Source organism: Mangifera indica, chromosome 20 (assembly GCF_011075055.1).
Source record: "Mangifera indica cultivar Alphonso chromosome 20, CATAS_Mindica_2.1, whole genome shotgun sequence".
Classification (NCBI taxonomy): Eukaryota; Viridiplantae; Streptophyta; class Magnoliopsida; order Sapindales; family Anacardiaceae; genus Mangifera; species Mangifera indica.
The window spans coordinates 2,171,329-2,191,744 of record NC_058156.1 but is presented as its reverse complement, the minus strand read 5'-3'; the positions used below and the strand labels follow the sequence as shown (position 1 = coordinate 2,191,744).

The following is a 20,416-nucleotide window of genomic DNA, read 5'->3' as shown; positions in this document are numbered from 1 at the left end:
AAGAATTTAATCTTAATATGTTACCAATGAATATTTAAAGCCTCTCACTTGGGATTCTACATCTTTTGCTATTTAAGCTACTCCTCGGATTTTGCTTTGTTTTTACTGTTCTTCTCTTTTGCCCATCTGTTTTCTAAGTTGATACTGACCTTAAAACTGAAGTATTTGAGTGGAACTGGAAGATCAAGTAATGAGTTTTATCATGTTTTCACAATATGATGAATTTCTTGGCAAGGTTTTTATAGGTGTCAAGATGATTACATTAAAATGACATTATCATTGTAGTTTAGGGTTTTATGTAACATAAATTGGCTCTGGGAATAAAAGTACAACATCTTGACAATGGCTAATCAAACAAGAAAGATACAAATGGTTTCATATTAGGCTTGTTCCTGATATGAGCAGAGCAACATTCATTGAAGTAAATACATCAAAATTCCAGGAAGGATTCCATAATGAAGTTTTTGTACATATAAATAGCATTCCCCTCAAACAAGCTCCAAGTCTCCAGAACCTGGCCTTACTACTACACAGAAATACAAGCTGAGGAGTAAAAAAGGTCACAAAAGATGTAACCATTATACTGAACAAGTACATATCTCAAAATACAGTAAAACATTCTAACAATGATGATAAAATTTTAGAGTAATAATATTCCCTTACGGAATTTCAATGTGGTATACAGTCCCCTGGTGTCTTGCTGATGGTTTAAATGTCTCCGCCAAAAGGAAAAATGTCCAGTTATTTCACTTGGATGTTAATTCTCCAAGTCCCATAGTGAAATCGCATCTCCAAAATCACCATCAAACTGAAAATCCTGCATATTACAGTCTTCCCTAAACCCGGATCCCTCGTATTGGTCTGGATTAGTTGGCAACTGTGGTGCAGGAAGAGGGCTTTGATTTAACCAATAAAAGCTATTGGTTGAATAAAGTTCAGCTAGTAGTTGAGGATCTACCTGCTGTAAGAATCATAGATGGACAAACATTAGAGCTATGAATATGTTTTGAATAAAACTACTTTGTACAAACGAATTGAATAAACTTATTCATACAACCCGAGGTGAGAGTTTGTAACAAAGTAATATAATTGTTTACTTTTTTTTTTACTTAAAACTCATCCAATCAATTGTTACCACATCCGGTTGTATAAATAAGTTTACACAATTTGTTTTTACATGTAATACAATTAAGTAATATGTTTTTCACGTCTCATATCTATAAGTATAAAGTTTTCCCTACCATTGGGTAAGTAATTTCTGGAAAGAGATTCATTTGGTCAGGAACAAAATTGTTATCCAATAGCGGTTGAGATTCTATCTGGAATAAGAATAAAAGAAAAATAAGCAAAAGTGATGTGAACATATATGTTTTTCCTTGTATATCCATCTATATAAACTGAGACTAAAAACTGCCATATTTTTCCTCACCAATGAGTTAGTACTTTCACGAAACAAACTTCCTGGATCCCCCACCAAATTGGCAGTTTGCAGTGGTTGAGGTTCCACCTGAAACAAGAATCATAGAGAAACAAAAACAAGTATTAGTTTTGTGAACTGGGAATTATCCATAAGCAAGGCAAGCTTTTCTCACTCCTGAAAAAGAAATTTCTGTAATATTCTCTCCAGAATCATAACTCAAACGGTGACTTGATGATGGCTGCTGCGATTCAACCTGGACCAAGAACCATAGATAAAGAAGGATTAATTCTTGGCATGTTTCTCCTGCAGTATGTATAACACTGATATGGACATAAGACATGCTGGATCTCACCTCTATATGAGGACATTCTGTAACTTGGCTTATACAATCAGAAGACAAACAGTCACTTGGTTGGCCATCATCAGGAGTTGAAACGCCAGACTTGTTTGATTTTTTTTCTATGAAACAGAGAACAAAATCCTTCTACAGAAACTAAAAAACTCAAAGGTTAAAACTTACATAAAATTCATTGTGTATGCTGTCTAAAAGCTATGATATCCATGCCATAAAAAATTTTCCGATACTTCTTGCCATGATTCCAGGAGAAAAGAAAGAAAAGTCACTTCAGCAATGGAATTGCACGAAGAATTGTAGTTGAAGTTCAGAGCAAAGATCAAAATTTCTATATAATTTCACAGGAAATCGCTAGGATTGCAGCAAGTATGATTAATGCAGCCTTTCAGTAATTTCAGTTATACAGAACATTTATACTCAACAAATGAAGGAATACGTAAAGAAAGAACAAGCTAATACACCTGGTAACGCGGGTCTTTCTCATCCTTAACATAGAATTCATGCATAACCCAGTCAGTCTTGACTTCCTTGGAAGAACCACCGAGTCTGTAAAAAACCAAGTTCTTTTTGCTGCCGATGACTTGCCCTCTTTTATTCTTGACAGCACAACCTCTCCCAGTTATTTTCCAATAACCTCCAGGGGTTCGTCGGTTGGCACGTTTACTCTTCGCATACTTATAATAAGGCTGACAGAAAAAGTACCATCCTTGTTCATCGGAGTCACTTTCAGAGAGCCCTGTATCATATTTAAATTTCCCATCAGTCATCAGAAACAATTGAAGATAAAGTTGAGAGCTTGAAGAAACTCCCACTTACCACGCAAGTCAGAAGGGTCGAACTCGTAGATATCAACTTCATTAACCTCGGGGTCAGAGAAATCCGGGTGAATCCTCTTCTCCTCCAGAAGACTGATGATTTTCATATCAAAAAAGTAGCACATGAGCCCCACAAGACAGCCCATATCTGATCGATCAGCCCAATATAAAATAAGCAGAAGTAGTAACAGAAAGAGCAAGAAGAAGCTATAAGCGGGTTGACTGGAAGAAGAAGAAGAATTTGGCTTGCTTGAGAGGAAGAGGCTTCTGAAGTGAGAAGGAAGTCCGTATCGATCACATTTTTTATATTGGCACACGCGGTACTGTAGAGGGAGAGTAAGTATTGCGTATGAACGCGTCGAGGATCTTCAAACAAATAATACTGTATGCCTGTTAGTGTATAATAAATGAAAAAAAGGGTGAGTGTACGATAAATAAACAAAACCAAAACCGAGATTGTGAGTATCTGACTTCTGATTTCGATTCCTACTTTGTATTCCTGGCCACGGTTCATGAATTGACAGTTTCGATTAGAAATTATTAGTTCACGATTTGAAAATATAAGAATCTTGAACTGAAACTGTAATATGACGGTTTGTAACCAGTTCGAAATCGATGGTTCCGGTTTATAACTCCGTTCAGAACCGATGATTTTGGTTTATGACCTCGGTTCGAAACTGACATTAAACCGTTAATTTTAATACATGATTTTGATTTAATTTTTAAATTTTAATTACAATAATTGAAAATTAAAAGAAATGTTTGGACTTAATTTTTCAATTAAGTTTCTTACGTATCTTCTTAGGGTTTAGAAGAATCAAAGCCTACATAGTTCTCTTACCTTTGCATATCCAATAGCCAACAGTACCCTCTTACCTTATCATTCACCTCTGCTATCTTGACTATTATTTCTCGTCATCGAACTATCTGTAGTTAAATCAAGCGGTTCTTTATTGAAGTCTACTTTTATATCTTGTTGACGTAATTCGGCTCTTGAACTATCCACTTTTATATCATAAATAAATTTAATTATATAAATAAATTATATGATTAATTATAAAAGATAATAAATAAATAATAAATAAAATTAATTATAGGAATAAATTCTATAATTAATTATGAATTGTATAATAAAAATTGAAATTGAAATTAATAAAAAATAAAGAATAAATTTAATTAAATTTGAGAGAATTTGATTGAAAGATTGAGAGAGTATTAAAAATTGAAAGGATGAGAATGAAAGTAAATGAGACAGTTTGAAGGATTAAGTGTGGGAGAGTTGAGAGATTGAATGGATATATATAGGAAAAATTTAAAAAAAAAGAATTTTAAAAAAGGGGGGTGAAACGAAATTTAGAAAATATGTAGGGGATCTCCCCTGCAAAAGATTTTGAAATATGTAGGGGACCCGGTCCCCTGTATATTTGCAGGGAACCGTTGGTTCCTTTTTGTTAAAATTTAAAAAAATTCAAAAAATAAAATAAAATTACCAGTTTAGAAGATGTAAACCGTCAGTTCATAAACCAGATTGAACCGGCGGTTTTATGGTTTAAAATTATATAAACCGGAATCGAACCGTCAAAATCCGATTTCGGTTCCAATTCAATCTAGTTCCGGTTCTTCCGATTCCGATTTTAATTTTATCTGGGTCGGTTTTAATTCGGTTCATGAGCCAAACCGGTCGGTGGCCAGGTCTACTACTTTGTGATTGATGAAATTGTTGGTTTTTGGTTTGGTGGTTTACATTTTATTTAATAGAAGATAAATAGGGAAAAAGAACAACTAACTAAATGAGTAAAGTGAACCTAGCATTTGTCAAGCTAACTAAAGGAGTAAACTGAACCCAACATCTATCAAGCTAACCAAAGGAGTAAAGTGAACCCAACATCTATCAAGCTAACCAAAGGAGTAAAGTGAACCTAATATCTGTCAATCCCATTATCCTCATGTCTACTTCCATGGCAAGTAATCTAAATTTCTAGACCCCATTATCCTCATGTCTACTTCCATGGCAAGTAATCTAAATTTCTAGACCATTCAATTTGAATGTGTCTGGCTTCCCTTCTCAAAGAAATTGTTTCAGCTTTCTATAGTTTTGTTTTGGTTTTACAAAAGATGAGCAGTTATAGATACCTTGTAAAAATACAAGGAATTAGAATTGAAACCGACCTAATCTTAAAAATAGGAATTGGAACTAGACCTTTTTATTGTTGGTTCCTTTTAATAGATATCCTAAGAATCATTCATCGATTTGAATGTATCTGGCTCCCTTTCTCAAAGAAGTTGTTTCAGCTTTTTGTAGTTTTGCGTTAGTTTTACAAAAGGTGAGCAGTTACGGATACCCTATAAAATACAAGGAATTGGAACCAAAACCAACCAGTTCTTAAAAATAGGAATCAGAACATGACCCTACTATTGTCAATTCCTTTTAATATATGTCATAAGAATCATTCGTGTTGGTGGTTATATATATGTGTGTGTATGTAATAATGATTTATCAATAAAAGAAAAAGTTATTTTGTTCATATACATAAACTTCTTCTTTTATCTGTTTAAATATAAAATATGTATGTGAATTGTTCAAATAATTCACTTAATGAGTATAACTGAATTATGAAATTGTTCTTAACGAATGTGATATTAATTGGGCAATAATGTCAAATAGTAAGCATACTAAATACCTCCGATAAATATCATAAATGATATTAGTGTGAGTGACGATAATGGTTATGTTATTAGAACATTAGTGTGGATTAACAGTTGATGAAACATTTTTCGAATATAACCAATAACAAAAAGTCACATGGTCATTACGATGTAGTCAATGACTTATTGTATGATTATACTAGTGTATGAAGTAATTATTTGATTTGAGATATCATGGTTAGATCTGATATGAATATGTATGGTTCATATGATGTATAAATGCAAGATTAGTTATGTTTTGTATGAAAGATGGTGCATATTCATCAAACATGCAACAACATCCAAAATACAAAAATCTATTTTTACTATTCATTTGAAAGGAGCAGTTTTTCAATTCATTCAATTTGACAACCAAGACGAATTCCAATCCAAATCAAACTTATATCAATGGATTCACAACATAATGAACTATCTTTTAATCTATGACAACACAAAAATGGAACAATATAAAGCAATCAAAATAAAGATAAAAGTCAACGGTAGATTTAGTAATTTCTTTGCAACTCTCTTGTGCATTCACTTCAAACATACACAAATTGCATTCATCTTTTGGATTCTAAAAATGTATAAATGAAACCAAGATATAAAAGAATAATTCCGCCAACCTTGAGGTCATCTACCACCAATCTTCCTCCAAGATGATTGAATAAAAGAAAAGAGAGATAAAAGCTTCAAAGCTTTATCACTAAATTCGTTCAAAATACAAGCTAAAGTGTATATATGAGGGGGTGTAGGCAAAAGCTACAATTCTCCAATGAAAGTCAACTAAAAGCAAGTAGTTTACATAATTTAAGCTGAGCTTCTCATTTTAGACTAACCCCATTCTTCTTAATATGCTAGGAGACAAAAGTTGTTCATTTTTTCCCTAAATTTAGGAACCATGTTTCCCAACATTATCAATCAACTTCCTATTTAGTTTCAAAGCAACTAATTACTCAATTTTAGACTCAATAGGCTTCCTAATGAGGCTTGGACATCTTGACCTTGTGATGGACTTCCTATGAGACTTCTTTGGGCCAAATAAAACAAATCACTTAAGTGGATTTTGAGTCCATTCAATTATGTTATGCCCAAAAGAGAGATTAGCTATTTATAACCAGAATCAAAAGTATACTGAACGACAAAAATCAAAACTTTTTCATTTTATCTAGGAACTACTGCATCTCTTAATACTCTTTACTTGACATGCCCAGAACCTCGATATATTATTACATACAAGATAAGAACACACAAATTGAGTTCTCAAAGTGTTATTAATAACAAAATCCAAGAACAACTACAATATAACAAGATTATTCATGTGGGGTATTACACAAATATATATCATTTACCCATTTGTTCAAGGTCTCAGAGTCTATATGTCACTGCTATCCCCACCACTTAATCCTCCACCCGTCTCTGGTGAATGGCAGTAACGGGGAAGAATACTGTGCTCGGTTCCTTTATAAGGATGATGGATTCCTGATTTTGGATTCATGTCATTCTCCTGCTCACTGCCAAATGGAGGATAGCCACTACTAGAGAAACTAGAATATGAAGATCCTTGTTCTTGATTTGTACGTGACTGCGGTGTTGAGAAATGGCCTCATCTGGCTTATTACCCTCACTTAGTGCATTTGATATTGTAGGCAGATCAGAATACACTGGCAGAGCACTTTCTACAATATGATTTCCAGAATTAGAAATCAAATTGTTACTTGATTGCCATTCTGATTGTTCTGGAGAAATATTCCTTCAACAAGATTTCTAGAATTAGAAATCGTATTGTTATTTGGTAAAAACTGTGGCAGTAACTGCAATTCTTGGGGAGTTTTTTTTCTTCAACATGATTGCTAGATTCAGAAATTGTGTAGTTACTTGGTAGAAATTGCAGTAATAACTGCAATTCTAGAGAACTATTTTCTTCAACATGATTTCTAGATTCAGAAATCAAATAGTCATTTGCTGGTAACTGCGGCAATAACTTCAATTCTGGACAGGTATTTTCTTTAGCATGATTTCTACGTTCAGAAATCAAATAGCATTTGGAGAAGTGTTTTCTCCAAAATGATTTATAGAATTCGAAAGCATATGGTTACTTGGTAGAAACTGTAATAGTAACTGCAATTCTGGAGAAGTATTTTCCTTCAACATTATCTCAGATTAAGAGACCAAAGTATTTTCCTCAACACAATCTCTAGATTTAGAAATTGAAGTATATAGATCAGCGTGACTCCTAGATTCAGAAATCGACGATTCTTCAACATGATTCCGAGATTCAGAAATTGAAGTATTTTCTTCAAGTCTATCTCTAGATTCAGAAATCGAAGTATCTTCAACATGATTTCTGAACTTATGAAGCAGATTGCTATTTGGTGGTAATTGTGATTTCAGAAAAGTGTTTTCTGCAACATGATTTCTGAAATTAGAAACCGGGTATTCCTTGTCGTTCACGTTCAACATATGTTGAAGTACAAAGCTTTTTCTGCAGTTGACCTTTGACCTTGGTTGAATTACGACGCTTCTTATCTCCATATTTTTTACACGACACACAACAAAATCCTTCTGCACAAATTATTGGTCAAGAAGAAATGAGCTTGCTAACTATAAATGCTACAGCATCAATATAAATAGCAAATTTTCATTAAAAAAAATGGCAGATTAGCACAAGCCAAAGTTCTAGCCGCAAGCAGAACAACTATTTTGCTAACCAAATGATTAACAGTTTTCCAGCCAGATTTGAGGATGAAGTGAAAAACAAAGATTAAAATTTCTTTCATAATTTCAGAGAAATGACGTGTTATGAGCATAACTGTTAGGATCTCAAGTGCAAGGTATGGGACTTGGATCTCACATTGGAAAGTATGGGCAACTAATGTAGGGTTTATATGGCCTTGGGCTCTCCCATCTCAATAGCTAGCTTTTGAGATGTGATTCTCTTAAGGTTCGTATCAATAATGGACAGTAAAACTGAAAGCAAAGGCAAATGTTCAGGTCAAAACCCAGCAAATAAATATGAAAGGAAACTAGAAGATACCTTATAAAGAGTATTGTCTTTGGCAGAAGAACCTAGTCGGTTTTAGTGGACACCTTAGTTGCTATGCGAACACGATTGCTATCAGCATTTGCATAATCAGTTGTGCAGAAGAAGCTAAACCATTTTCCATCGGACTGATTTCGTGAAAGCCCTGAATCAAACCCAGGAAAATAACAAATATAGAAACGTTCATGGACTTTAACATTTAAAGTGATAGTGTTGAGCCACATACCGAACAATTCACCTGGCTCGAAATCGTAAATTTTAGTCTCAATAATATCTTGGACAGAGAAATCAGAGTCAAGCCTTTCCATTTCAAGAAGATGCACGATTTCTTCATCAGTTGGATGAAATCTAAAACCAACAAGAACACCCATTTGAAGAATTTGCTCTGATGGCAAATGGGCGATGGCGATCACTTCTTTATATACACAAAAAACAAGCAATACTTAACGAAGACCCCACCATCTGACTTCCCCACTTTCACTTTGATTATAAAGGTGAAATCCTTCCCCGGCAAGTATTGAAGTTAGAAAAACCAAAAACTTGTCCACTTCCTTTACAAGTTGTCTAGAATCTTGTTCTCCTTTTGTTGTCTTTCTCCATGAATGTCACGGTTTCTTCTTCAAAAGTAACAGTGAAGCCATCCCTTCTTTTACAGCTTGTTTCTGCCTTTAGTGATGTTATGCATGCATAAATGAAAATTGATTCTCTCGGGTATTTATCGAAAGGATTATTTTTTGAAAATTTTTGGTTCCTTTAGCTACAAGTTTGTATAACAACCCGTCTATTACCTTCCTCTGAAGAAGCACTCTCTATAGCTCGCATCACCAAGAATGCCTCCTAAAATGCTATAACCGTCTAGGTTGAGCGAGATGTTGCAGGCAAATAGGACACAAATAGGACAATAGCGTGAAGCTTTTGAACATAAGACCTCGACTACAGTTCAACATGCAGGACATAACTCGCGCCAAAAATGGCACGGAGATTAGTGTGCAAACATCGTGCATATGGATAACTTGTGCCATGAACCTGCTGCTTCTCTAGAGGCATCCCTTCGGCGATCATAATGCAACCTAGGTCGCAATGGTGTTAGTCCTTGGCATGCAGATAACAACTCGTGTTTGTCGTGCAAACCAAAACTCAAGCCACTAGGAAGGCACCATTTCCTGGCATGGAGGCATCTCCTCTTATCGAGAACCATGCGCGATGAGCTTGTAGTCAACTCAAGTTATCAATCAGGAACACCAGTTGCTTACCGGCAATTTCCGTTTGGACACGAAATGAAACAGTTCTTTTAGCTATTCTATGACATCCTCACAGTAATCATATAGGAGAAAAAAAACAACTATGTACCAGCCTTACATATTGTTTTCAGTAGCATCGATGGGTACAAACAAATTGGAGTTCTCCAATGTTCTAAAGAACAAACTCCAGAAAGATTACATATAACAATATCCAGCTAGAGTGAAAAAATATTACAATGTCAAAGATACAGCATCTGGTTGTGGATTATACTCAAATACAACTCTTACCCTTTCAATGAACGTTTCAGAGTCCCATTCACTGCTAACTCCACAGCCAAATCCAGCTACCGAATTTGTCAAGTTGAAGTTATGAGGATTGGTACTCTCTCCTGTGTCTTCGTAAGGGTATGAATTCTGGATATGCTGCTGTGGATACGCTGAGTTGTCTTCTCTCTTACTGCCAAATGGTGAATCCAATACATCTTGATCATTACTAGAGACAATAGAATATGAGGATCCCTGTCCTGGATGAGACTGCAGTGCCGAGGGAGATGTGTGATCCAACCCATTACACTCTCAGAGCATATTTGATTTTGCGAGATGGTGTGGATCCACTTGCAAAGTATTTTCTGTAACTTGATATCTAGGAGAGGAAGCTGAACAATTGCTTGGTGTTAGCTGCGCTTCTATAGAAGCATTTTCTGCAACATTAGACTGAAATTCTGAAGTGTTTTCTGCAATTTGTGACTGCAATTCTGGAGGACAGCCATTAGCAAAAGCAATACTATGACTTGGTTCATCATTCCTGGTTGATTCATGGGGCTTCTTTTTTTGTTTAGCTTTAACGTTGGTTAAAACATTATACTTCTTATCTCTTTTTCTTTTTATGCGATACACAACAAAATCCTTCTACACAAAATAATTGTCACAGAAAATGAGTTGCTATTCTGTAATTGTGAACTAACATTTAATTTCCAGCAATCGCAAATTTACACCAACAACAATAAAGTACTAGTTACCGAAATTCTAGCAGAACTAAATAAAAAAAAATTGAACTCTCATCCATCGAAATAAACCTCGGACTAAATATCTTTTGCCAAATGAATAATAGTCTTACTTAGAGTTAAAAACAAATATATAAAGTTCTTACATTATTCATGAAAAAGATATAAGCAAATGAAAAAATCCATGTAGCTATCTATATCTGAACATGGCATTCATTCAAATTTTTCATTTTCCTAGCACACCTACCGCAATCCAACTCCAAAATCTTAAAATCTAAGTTTCCCAAGACCTACCATACAGGGTGAAAAATTCTGCGAGTTAACTTAGTTACCACCCACAACATGTTGACAAAAGACAGCACAGAAATGAACCTGTAGTTCTGAATATTTTGAGGCTAATCCAATCATATCTAAATTGAAAGCAAGAATCTAGCACATTAATTTCTACCTTAAATCAGTAAAACACACTAACACAATCAATCAAGAGAACTAAGTAGGCAACATTTCACTTAGGTCAGCACAATTTACAAAATGAACATTAGCATACTGCGGGTCTAAGTTCAGAACTACAGGTTCATTTCTAAATCTGAATTGTGTTCTATTATGAGCATACTCTACTGTAAGCGGGCCCTACTGCGGGTCTATGTTCTTCTACGGACGTGTCCTACTACGAATGTACCCTACTGCGGGCGGTGTAACGTAAAGTGCTCTCTCATAGCTCGTAGCATGCATGTGTGCATTATCTCTTACTAATCTTGTTTTCATCTAAAATTATTCATCACCTACCAGACCATACTCTTGGAACCATCCCTGAATCCTGAGCTTCAAATTACTTTTCTTGTTTTTCTTTCTTTTCTTTTTCTCTCATTTATTTCCTTTCCTTTTCTTTCTTTTCTTCTTTTTCTTTTTCTTTTTCTTTTTCTTCTCCTTTTCTTTCTTTCTTTCTTTCCAAAAACTGTAAATTATTGTTCATTAAACTATTCATTTGATAGGACAGTTTTTTTGTTCAAGCAATTCAACAATCCTAACGGTCTCTAATTCATACAAGTTATATATCATTGAAAAGAGGATTCAAACAGCTTTCCAACAAGCTATAATAGCACTCATGATTCATCAGATAAGATAGTCAAAATGTAGGATGAAATTAGTGGCAAAAAACTGTATTTACTATTTATTTGGTAAGACAGTCTTTTTGTTTATGCAATTTAATAGTGCAAATTGTCTCTAATTCATACAAGTTATATATCAGTGAAAAGAGGATTCAAATAGCTTTCCAACAAGCTATAATAACACTCATGATTCATCAAATTAGTTAGTTAACATGTGGGATGAAATCAATGGCAAAATTATAAATATTTTTCAAATCTCTACTATGAACAAAATCACACACATAGATATCCCAAATGACAAAACAACACTTTTCAACTTCAAAATCATCATTTATAAGATAGAGCAAAGGAACCAAAAACATAAAACATGAAACATACCAAGAATGATTTCGCTTACCTTATTTCAAACCAATTTTTGTCGAGTTGGCTCCCTCCTCTTTGTCTTACTTCTTTTATCGCCAAAACCATCTTAAATCAACACCAAAACACACTAACATATTCATATAGCATTTCATCTAATATATATATAAACATAGGTAAAGAAAAAGAAGGAAATCTTTTAGTTACAAAGGCCTCAAAAGTGTTTTTTCTTCTTTTCTTTCAAAACCCTTAAAATCATCTACTTTCCTTCTAAAAACAAAGAAAAAGCATGAAGAAGGTTGCTTTCCTCTGGAAGAGATGGGAGAAGATGATGGAAAAAAGCATAAAGTTCTCCTTTTTTGTCTTTTGTCTTTTCTCTCTTTATATATATACATACTTTTTAATATAGATATATATCTATATATATACCTTTGTCTTTTTGTAATTGTTTTATTTTTACATATATACACACACACACATATACATTTGAATGTATATATTTAAAATTGAAAATGTCTCAAAACAGGGTCAAAATACATAAATACCCCTGAAACGTAACTGAAGGTAATATAATTAAGTCCTAATCAGAGTCGTATTGTTAGCCTATAGCTCTACACCATTGGCGATACACAACACCATTGGCACTGTTATGCCCTAAGAGGCGTTTGGTTGGAATAATCTTTCTATTGACTTGTTTGGTTTGCAAAATAATAAAAATTTTTAATAATCTTATATTATCAATGGTGATGTGATAAATAATATAAAAAGTAATTTAATTACAACTTTCATCTTAAATGTTGAAACATTGCCAACCTAATGTTAATTTGTATTATTATTTTATCTTAACTTATTAAATTTTTAAGAGAAAAATGTCATGAACTTTCAATTTGACAAATAAGTAAAACGGAAAATATTTTTATATTTATTAATTTTTATATAATAAATAATATATTAGTATTTTTTTATTGATGTAGTTGAGTCGTTAAAATATTACCAAAAAATGAATTTCTTGATCCATATCAAGGTTTCTAGGCCAACAATATGGATCTTTACCCCTCAAGGAAGGATTTTTTTAGCTGATTCCTGTGAGACTAAATTGTGGTTTTTCATCTATAACGAGATCTTGAGGTTCCTATGTTAATATATGGGATTATTTTTTCCTGAAGCTGAAGGGAAAATTTTTATCTATTGGAGTTGCATATGGTGGATCTCATGATGAACTCAGCATGTTCACAAAAAAAGTTTATGTAAGGTAAAAAACCAGACAAGTCTGTTGGCTCTCTGTAGAGTGAGCATTCCCCTGAAACAATTTCCAAATTTGCAGAACTGGGTCAAACTATAACATTGAGACAAAGAACAGGTTGAGTTTTCAAGTGTCTCAAACAACAGGTTTATGACTATGTATTTTTCTCTTAAAAATTACAGAGCTTGGATATAAACAACATGAACAAAACGTTGCTACAATTAGGGCCAAAGAACTATTTTCCACCCAAGTTTTAGCTTAATCTCAAAAATACACCTGTGACAGTTTAAAAACCTAAATATCTACTAATTCCTAAACTTCTGTTAAATAAAAGGGTAAAACCGTTATTTTAACAATAATATTAAAAAACATATAATTTTATCTCATTTTTTTCCCAAGTTTTAAAAATTGATATTTCATCCCAGGCTTCAACTTTGAAAAGTGACTTTCTTTCCAAATCTCTAATATTTTTTCTTTACCTCTCCAACCATTGAAGTTCGCCAGTTTTCGACCTAGACTCGACCACCATCTCTGTTTTCGTCTCTATCTTCTCCTAGGGATGATGAATGGTGATGAGACTCCTTTGTCGTCTAGACGAAGGTTTTGTCCTTTAGGAAAAGTGAATTTTTCAAACCTTACTCCTAGAGAGAAATTGTTAGTTTTTCAAATCAAATGAGAGAAAATGAGATATAATTTTAATTATTTTAATATTACTAATAAAATAATTATTTTACCCTTTATCTTAACAAAAAAATTTTTAGTGTGTGACAATAGACTAAACTTTGGGTGGGTATTTAGGTTTTTCAATTATCACAGGTATATATTTATTTTTTCACCAAAAGTTGGGTGGGCAATAGTCCCTTGGCCGTTACAATTAATGTCAACAATAACAATATTTCTCTACAGAACTTACTAGTGATGAACTCCCAATTAGGGTTCTATTATCAGTTACTCAATGGGGGATATTTATTCACCTATGCCTTCACAGGGTCAATGCTGGTAAATGAAGCTTCGAAGAGTTTAAGTCATGAGATAAAATCCTTAAGAGGCAGCAAGTTCCAGTTGGTTTGAATAGTAAATAATAATAATAAAAATAGGAGAAGAAGAATAAGAATCATCAATAAGAAGAAGAGTGATTAAGAAAGAAAAATAATTTTTGAAAAGAAAAGAATTGCCGAGAATTCTGATCCAACAATCCTTAAACTTCATCTAAGTTGAAACTTTAATTTGAGTTTGGTTGGTTAAGTAAAAAAATGAACTCAACTCCTTACTAATAGCACAATTTTGAGATAAAATTCAACTCCACTATAGTAGACCCCAGATTACTAACACAATTTTGAGATATAATCCGGGTCTACCATTGTACTTCAGGTTTCATCAGAGGTAAAATCTAATACCCCTATAGTAGTTGAGGTTCTACCAAATATAGCATTTGACATCTTCTCAATAGTTGAGTATCTACTCAACCTAAAAAATTGTATGTATCAAGCAAGTACCATGGAAATTGGCCTGCATCCCATCCAAAAAAAAAGAAAGTTTATTACGAAAATCTATGAGCATTACTAGAAAGATGACATAAATAGAATTTGAACAGAGATTGGATTGGCTGATACTATGTATATATTCTTACCGAGCAAAGCAGGGGCTTCAAAATCTTATATAAAAATTGGCCATAGGACTATTTCCCACTCAAAGTATGTCGATTTCCCAAAGTTTCCCCTATTAACTTTGAAAATCCTATTTACCCACTAATGACCGTTTAAATCAGTTAACTCTAAGGGCAAAATCATCATTTTATATTTAATATTAAAAATAAACTTAAATATGATTTCAATTTCCCCTCTAAATTTTAAAAACTAACTTTTCTCCCCTACACCAAGTTTGAAAAAATCACATTGCCCCACTAAGGTTTAGTTTCAAAATCCTGTCACTTTCTCCAGTGCTATTGTCGGTTGTCTCTCCCTCCTAATGGTTTCCCTTCTCCCGACAGTCTGCCTCAACTCCATCCCAAGCCCTCTGGCGCTGAGAGAAGTCATCTGGGAAGAGAAATCGTCTTCCTAGACAATGAAGACAAAATCGATCGATCTCGTCTTTGTCATCTGGGAAGACGATTTCTCCTCCCAAATGACTTCTCTCGGTGCCTGAGGGCTTGGGGTGGAGTTGAGGCAAGCCGTCAGAGGAAAGGAAACAATCGGGAGGGAGAGACGACTGATGATGACGTTAGAGAAAGTGATGGGGCTTTGAAACTAAACCCTAGGGGGGGAAATGTGATTTTTTAAAACTTGTCTTAGAGAATAAAATGTTAGTTTTTAAACTTTTAGAGAGGAAAATGAGATTAATTTTTCAAGGGTTAGATTTCCGTTAATTTTAACTGGTCATAAGTGAGTAAATGAGATTTTCAAAGTTAACAGAAAGAACTTTAGAAAATCAGCATACTTTGGGTGGAAAATCGTCCTTTGGCCTATAAAAATTTGGTTAAGTGTTTGGACAGAGAAATCAAGGTCAAGAATCTCATGGAAGCAATATCGAAATCCTGAAGATTGTCCATTTCTGGTACTAAACAATGAAACCCATTTCTGATTCAATACAATGGGCTCTATCAGTGCTATGCCAGAAGGGGAGGGATTTACTTGTTTATATTTGACTGAAAACATATCATCTCACTTACCTCTGTCTACTTCTTTTGCAAGGAGTCTAAAATTTCAAAGACTTGTATGTCACTGTCCCCTTCTGAAAGAAGGTTTTACTTTTTGTATTTTCTCAAGTCCAAGTATTCTCCTAATTGTCTACACTCCTAGTGCTGATTTTTATTGTAATTTTGTAAAATCTCTAAATTTTCTATTATCATGCTGTTAACTAAAAGATCAAAAAAAATTTTTTAATCAGATGTGTAAGTGAATCAGTACAATATTTTTTTTTGCAGAGATTTGCGCCTTAGAAGAAAAAGACAAAAACCCATGTGAATCTCTGATTTATTACAAAGAAAAGCACAAAAAACCAATAGATGCACAATAAAAATTAGGGATGGGATTCCAAGGAAAGAATTTGCTCTGCGAAAAGGAGAGCACTCATGTCTACTTCCTCGGCAAGTTATCATAATTTTCAGACAATCTGATTTGAGTGCGGCTCCCTTCTCATAGAAGTTCTTTTCTTTTTTTTTTACAAGAAAATATCTCTTGAGTTGAACCATATTTTCAAGGTTAAACCAATTATATCAAACAGGTTAAACCCCAAGTTTAATGATTTGCTGTATAAGTATTGCATCGAGTTCGTCAAGAATTAAATCTTAATATGTTACCGATGAATATTTAAAGCCTCTCACTTGGGATTTTACATCTTTTGCTATTTAATCTACTCCTTGGATTTTGCTTTGTTTTTACTGTTCTTCTCTTTTGCCCATCTGTTTTCTAAGTTGATACTGACCTTAAAACTGAAGTATTTGAGTGGAACTCGAAGATCAAGTAATGAGTTTATCATGTTTTCACAATATGATGAATTTCTTGGCAAGGTTTTTATAGGTCTCAAGATGATTACATTAAAATGAGATTATCATTGGAGTCTAGGGTTTTATGTAACATAAATTGGCTCTGGGAATAAAAGTATCTTGACAATGGCTAATCAAACAAGAAAGATACAAATGGTTTCATATAAATACATCAAAATTCCAGGAAATTGTACATATAAATAGCATTCCCCTCAAACAAGCTCCAAGTCTCCAGAACCTGGTCTTACTACTACACAGAAATACAAGCTGAGGAGTAAAAAAGGTCACAAAAGATGTAACCATTATACTGAACAAGTACATATCTCAAAATACAGTAAAACATTCTAACAATGATGATAAAATTTTAGAGTAATAATATTCCCTTATGGAATTTCAATGTGGTATACAGTCCACTGGTGTCTTGCTGATGGTTTCAATATCTCCGCCAAAAGGAAAAATGTCCAGTTATTTCACTTGGATGTTAATTCTCCAAATCCCATAGTGAAATATATCCAAAATCACCATCAAACTGAAAATCCTGCATATTACAGTCTTCCCAAAACCCAGTTGAGTATGTGGAGGAATTGAATCCCTGGTACTGGTCTGGATTAGTTGGCAACTGTGGTGCAGGGAGAGGGCTTTGATTTAACCAACAAGAGCTATTGGTTGAATAAAGTTCAGCTAGTAGTTGAGGATCTACCTGCTGTAAGAATCATAGATGGACAAACATTAGAGCTGTGAATATGTTTTGGAATAAAACTACTTTGTACAAACGAATTGGATAAACTTATTTATATAACCTGAGGTGAGAATTTATAATTAAGTAATATAATTGTTTACTTTTTCTCTTATTTAAAACTCATCTAATCAATTGTTATCACATTTGATTGTATAAGTAAGTTTATACAATTTGTTCGTACATATAATATTACTCGTATGTTTTTCATGTCTCATATCTATAAGTATAAAGTTTTCCCTACCATTTCTGCAAAAAGATTCATCTGGTCAGGAACAAAATTGTTATCCAATAGCGGTTGAGATTCCACCTGGAATAAGAATCAAAGAAAAATAAGCAAAAATAATGTGAACATGTATGTTTTTCCTTGTATATCCATCTATATAAACTGAGACTGAAAACTGCCATATTTTTCCTCACCAATGAGTTAATACTTTCTCGAAACAAACTTCCTGGATCCCTCACCAAATTGGCAGTTTGCAGTGGTTGAGGTTCCACCTGAAACAAGAATTATAGAGCAACAAAAACAATTATTACTTGTGTAAACTGAGAATTATCCATAAGCAAGGCAAGCTTTTCTCACTCCTGAAAAAGAAATTTCTGTAATATTCCCTCCAGAATCATAACTCAAACGGTGACTTGATGATGGCTGCTGCGATTCAACCTGGACCAAGAACCATAGATAAAGAAGGATTAATTCTTGGCATGTTTCTCCTGCAGTATGTATAACACTGATATGGCCATAAGGCATGCTGGATCTCACCTCTATATAAGGAGATTCTGCAACTTGGCTTATAGAAACAGAAGACAAACTGTTTCTTGGTTGACCATCATCAGGAGTTGAAAAGGCAGACTTGTTTGATTTTTTTATTGGGTTAGTCGACTGGTTTGATTTTCTCTTCTTAGATTTAACCTAGACCAAGACCCATAGATAGAGAAGTATTAATTCTTGGTATGTTTCAATAACATTGATATGGCCACAACACATGGTGGATCTCACCTCTATATAAGGAGATTCTGCAACCTGGCATACAGAAACAGAAGACAAACTGTTTCTTGGTTGACCATCATCAGGAGTTGACAAGGCAGACTTGTTTGATTTTTTTTTTCGGTTAGTCGACTTCTTTGGTTTTCTTTCTATGAAACAGAGAACAAAATCCTTCTACAGAAACAAAAAAAAAATTCAATGTGTCATGCAATAGAAAATTTTCCGAAACTTCTTGCCATGATTCCAGGAGAAAGCAAAGAAAAGTCACTTCAGCAAAGGTATTACACAAAGATTTGTAGTTGAAGTTCAGAGCAAAGATCAAAATTTTGTACATAATTTCACAGGAAATCGCTATCATTGCAGCAAGTATAATTAATGCAGCCTTTCACTAATTTCAATTATACAGAACATTTGAACTCAATAAATGAAGAATATGTAAAAGAAGAAGAAGATAATTCACCTTATAACGAGGGTCGTTTTTATCTTTGACATAAAACTCATGCATGACCCAGTCAGTCTTGACTCCATTAGAAGAATCACCAAGATAAAAAACCAAAATCTTTTTGCTGCCGATGACTTGCCCCCTTTTATTCCGGAGATCACTGCCGCCCCCAGTTATTGTCCAATAACCTCCAGGGGTTTGTCGGTTGACACGTTCACTCTTCGCATACTTATAATAAGGCTCACAGAAAAAGTACCATCCTTGTTCATCGGAGTCACTTTCAGAGAGCCCTGTATCATATTTAAATTTCCCATCAGTCATCAGGAACAATAGAAGATAAAGTTGAGAGCTTGGAGAAACTTCCCCTTACCAGGCAAGTTAGGAGGGTCGAACTTGTAGATATCATCTTGATTAACCTCGGGGTCAGAGAAATCCGGGTGAATCCTCTTCTTCTCCAGAAGACTGATAATTTTCATATCAAAAAAGTAGCACATGAGCCCCACAAGACGGTCCATACCTGATCGATCAGCCCAATATAAAATAAGCAGAAGTAGTAACAGAAAGAGCAAGAAGAAGCTATAAGTGGCTTGACTGGAAGAAGAAGAAGAAGAATTTGGCTTGCTTAAGAGGAAGAGGCTGCTGAAGTGAGAAGGAAAACTGCATCGATCACATATTTTTATAGTGGCACCCGCGGCACTGTAGAGGGAGAGTAAGTATTGCGTATAAACAACGCGTTGAAAATCTTCAAACAAATAAAACACTATGTCTGTATCGTTAATAAATTTGAAAAAAGGTAACAGTGTACGGAAACCCTTCCTTTTCAAGTTTTCTAGGCTAAGTAGGCCCCAAACTTCCCATCTTTTTATCCGTCAAAGCTTTTTCTTCTACTACCATGTCTTTGCGGTCTCCCATGTTATCCCATATCCAATGCTGTACTAGAGTGTCCACAAATAATTGCTCCATGAGAGCATTGGTGTTATCAAATTCTAGTTTAATTGGCCCAAGTTGATTGACTGATTCTACAATTACTATGCCAACCAAATCAATTGTATGGCATTGCTAGTTTAATGATTGCACCGACCCAGTAACCAAGTAATAAATTGAAAGGCCAATGCCAGTTTTTTTTTTAATATAAATAATTTAAATTTATATTTTTATTAAAAATTTTAATATTTTATTAACTTTTAATATTTTTAAAGATATTATTAATTTTAATATCTGTATTTTACTTCTTTTTCATATTTAATGCACCCTCGTACCTCAGTGTTGATGTTGGAGTTAAAGGTGAGAAAAAGCATCAAATCGAAATCAGAATCGAAACTACAAGTACTTGGCTTTTGGTTTTGGTTAATACTTTGCGATAGATGACATTATTGGCTTGGCGATTAACGTTTTATTTAATAGAAGATAAAAGTACGATTAACTAAATGAAAAAAGTGAACCCCACATCTGTCAAGCTAACTAAAAGGAATTAAGTGAACCCAAATATCT

General features: G+C 33.9%; 2 protein-coding genes across 3 annotated transcripts; both read right to left on the bottom strand.

Moving 5' to 3' along the window:
* Positions 1-362: 362 nt before the first annotated feature.
* On the bottom strand, positions 363-19,583 carry LOC123204000 (NAC domain-containing protein 1-like). 2 transcript variants are annotated; one of them, XM_044620523.1, is made up of 9 exons: positions 19,296-19,583; positions 18,944-19,215; positions 18,496-18,657; positions 18,259-18,408; positions 18,079-18,159; positions 17,916-17,993; positions 17,740-17,805; positions 17,298-17,462; positions 363-817 (listed from the first exon to the last, which is right to left on the bottom strand). In XM_044620523.1, the coding sequence occupies exons 1-9, from the start codon at positions 19,438-19,440 to the stop codon at positions 758-760; spliced, it is 1,179 nt and encodes a 392-aa protein (XP_044476458.1). In that variant the 5' UTR covers positions 19,441-19,583; the 3' UTR covers positions 363-757. The 2 variants fall into 2 exon arrangements, with proteins under 2 accessions (XP_044476458.1, XP_044476459.1); XM_044620524.1 differs by lacking the exon at positions 18,259-18,408 and having other exon boundaries at positions 19,296-19,582.
* LOC123204004 (NAC domain-containing protein 71-like) lies at positions 1,280-2,856 on the bottom strand. Its single transcript, XM_044620526.1, has 5 exons — positions 2,592-2,856; positions 2,237-2,511; positions 1,773-1,904; positions 1,430-1,673; positions 1,280-1,319 (listed from the first exon to the last, which is right to left on the bottom strand). The coding sequence occupies exons 1-4, from the start codon at positions 2,734-2,736 to the stop codon at positions 1,563-1,565; spliced, it is 663 nt and encodes a 220-aa protein (XP_044476461.1). The 5' UTR covers positions 2,737-2,856; the 3' UTR covers positions 1,280-1,319; positions 1,430-1,562.
* Positions 19,584-20,416: the final 833 nt, after the last annotated feature.

Excerpts from the sequence above, each read along its gene's own strand:
- LOC123204004 (XM_044620526.1), bottom strand. The coding sequence starts at position 2,736 with ATGGGCTGTCTTGTGGGGCTCATGTGCTACTTTTTTGATATGAAAATC. Across the intron at positions 1,905-2,236 it reads AGAAAGACCCGCGTTACCAG|AAGGATTTTGTTCTCTGTTT; the intron begins GTGTATTAGCTT and ends TAGTTTCTGTAG. Across the intron at positions 1,674-1,772 it reads CAGAATGTCCTCATATAGAG|GTTGAATCGCAGCAGCCATC; the intron begins GTGAGATCCAGC and ends TTCTTGGTCCAG.
- LOC123204000 (XM_044620523.1), bottom strand. The coding sequence starts at position 19,440 with ATGGACCGTCTTGTGGGGCTCATGTGCTACTTTTTTGATATGAAAATT. Across the intron at positions 18,160-18,258 it reads CAGAATCTCCTTATATAGAG|GTTGAATCGCAGCAGCCATC; the intron begins GTGAGATCCAGC and ends TTCTTGGTCCAG. Across the intron at positions 17,994-18,078 it reads CAGAAATTTCTTTTTCAGGA|GTGGAACCTCAACCACTGCA; the intron begins GTGAGAAAAGCT and ends TTCTTGTTTCAG.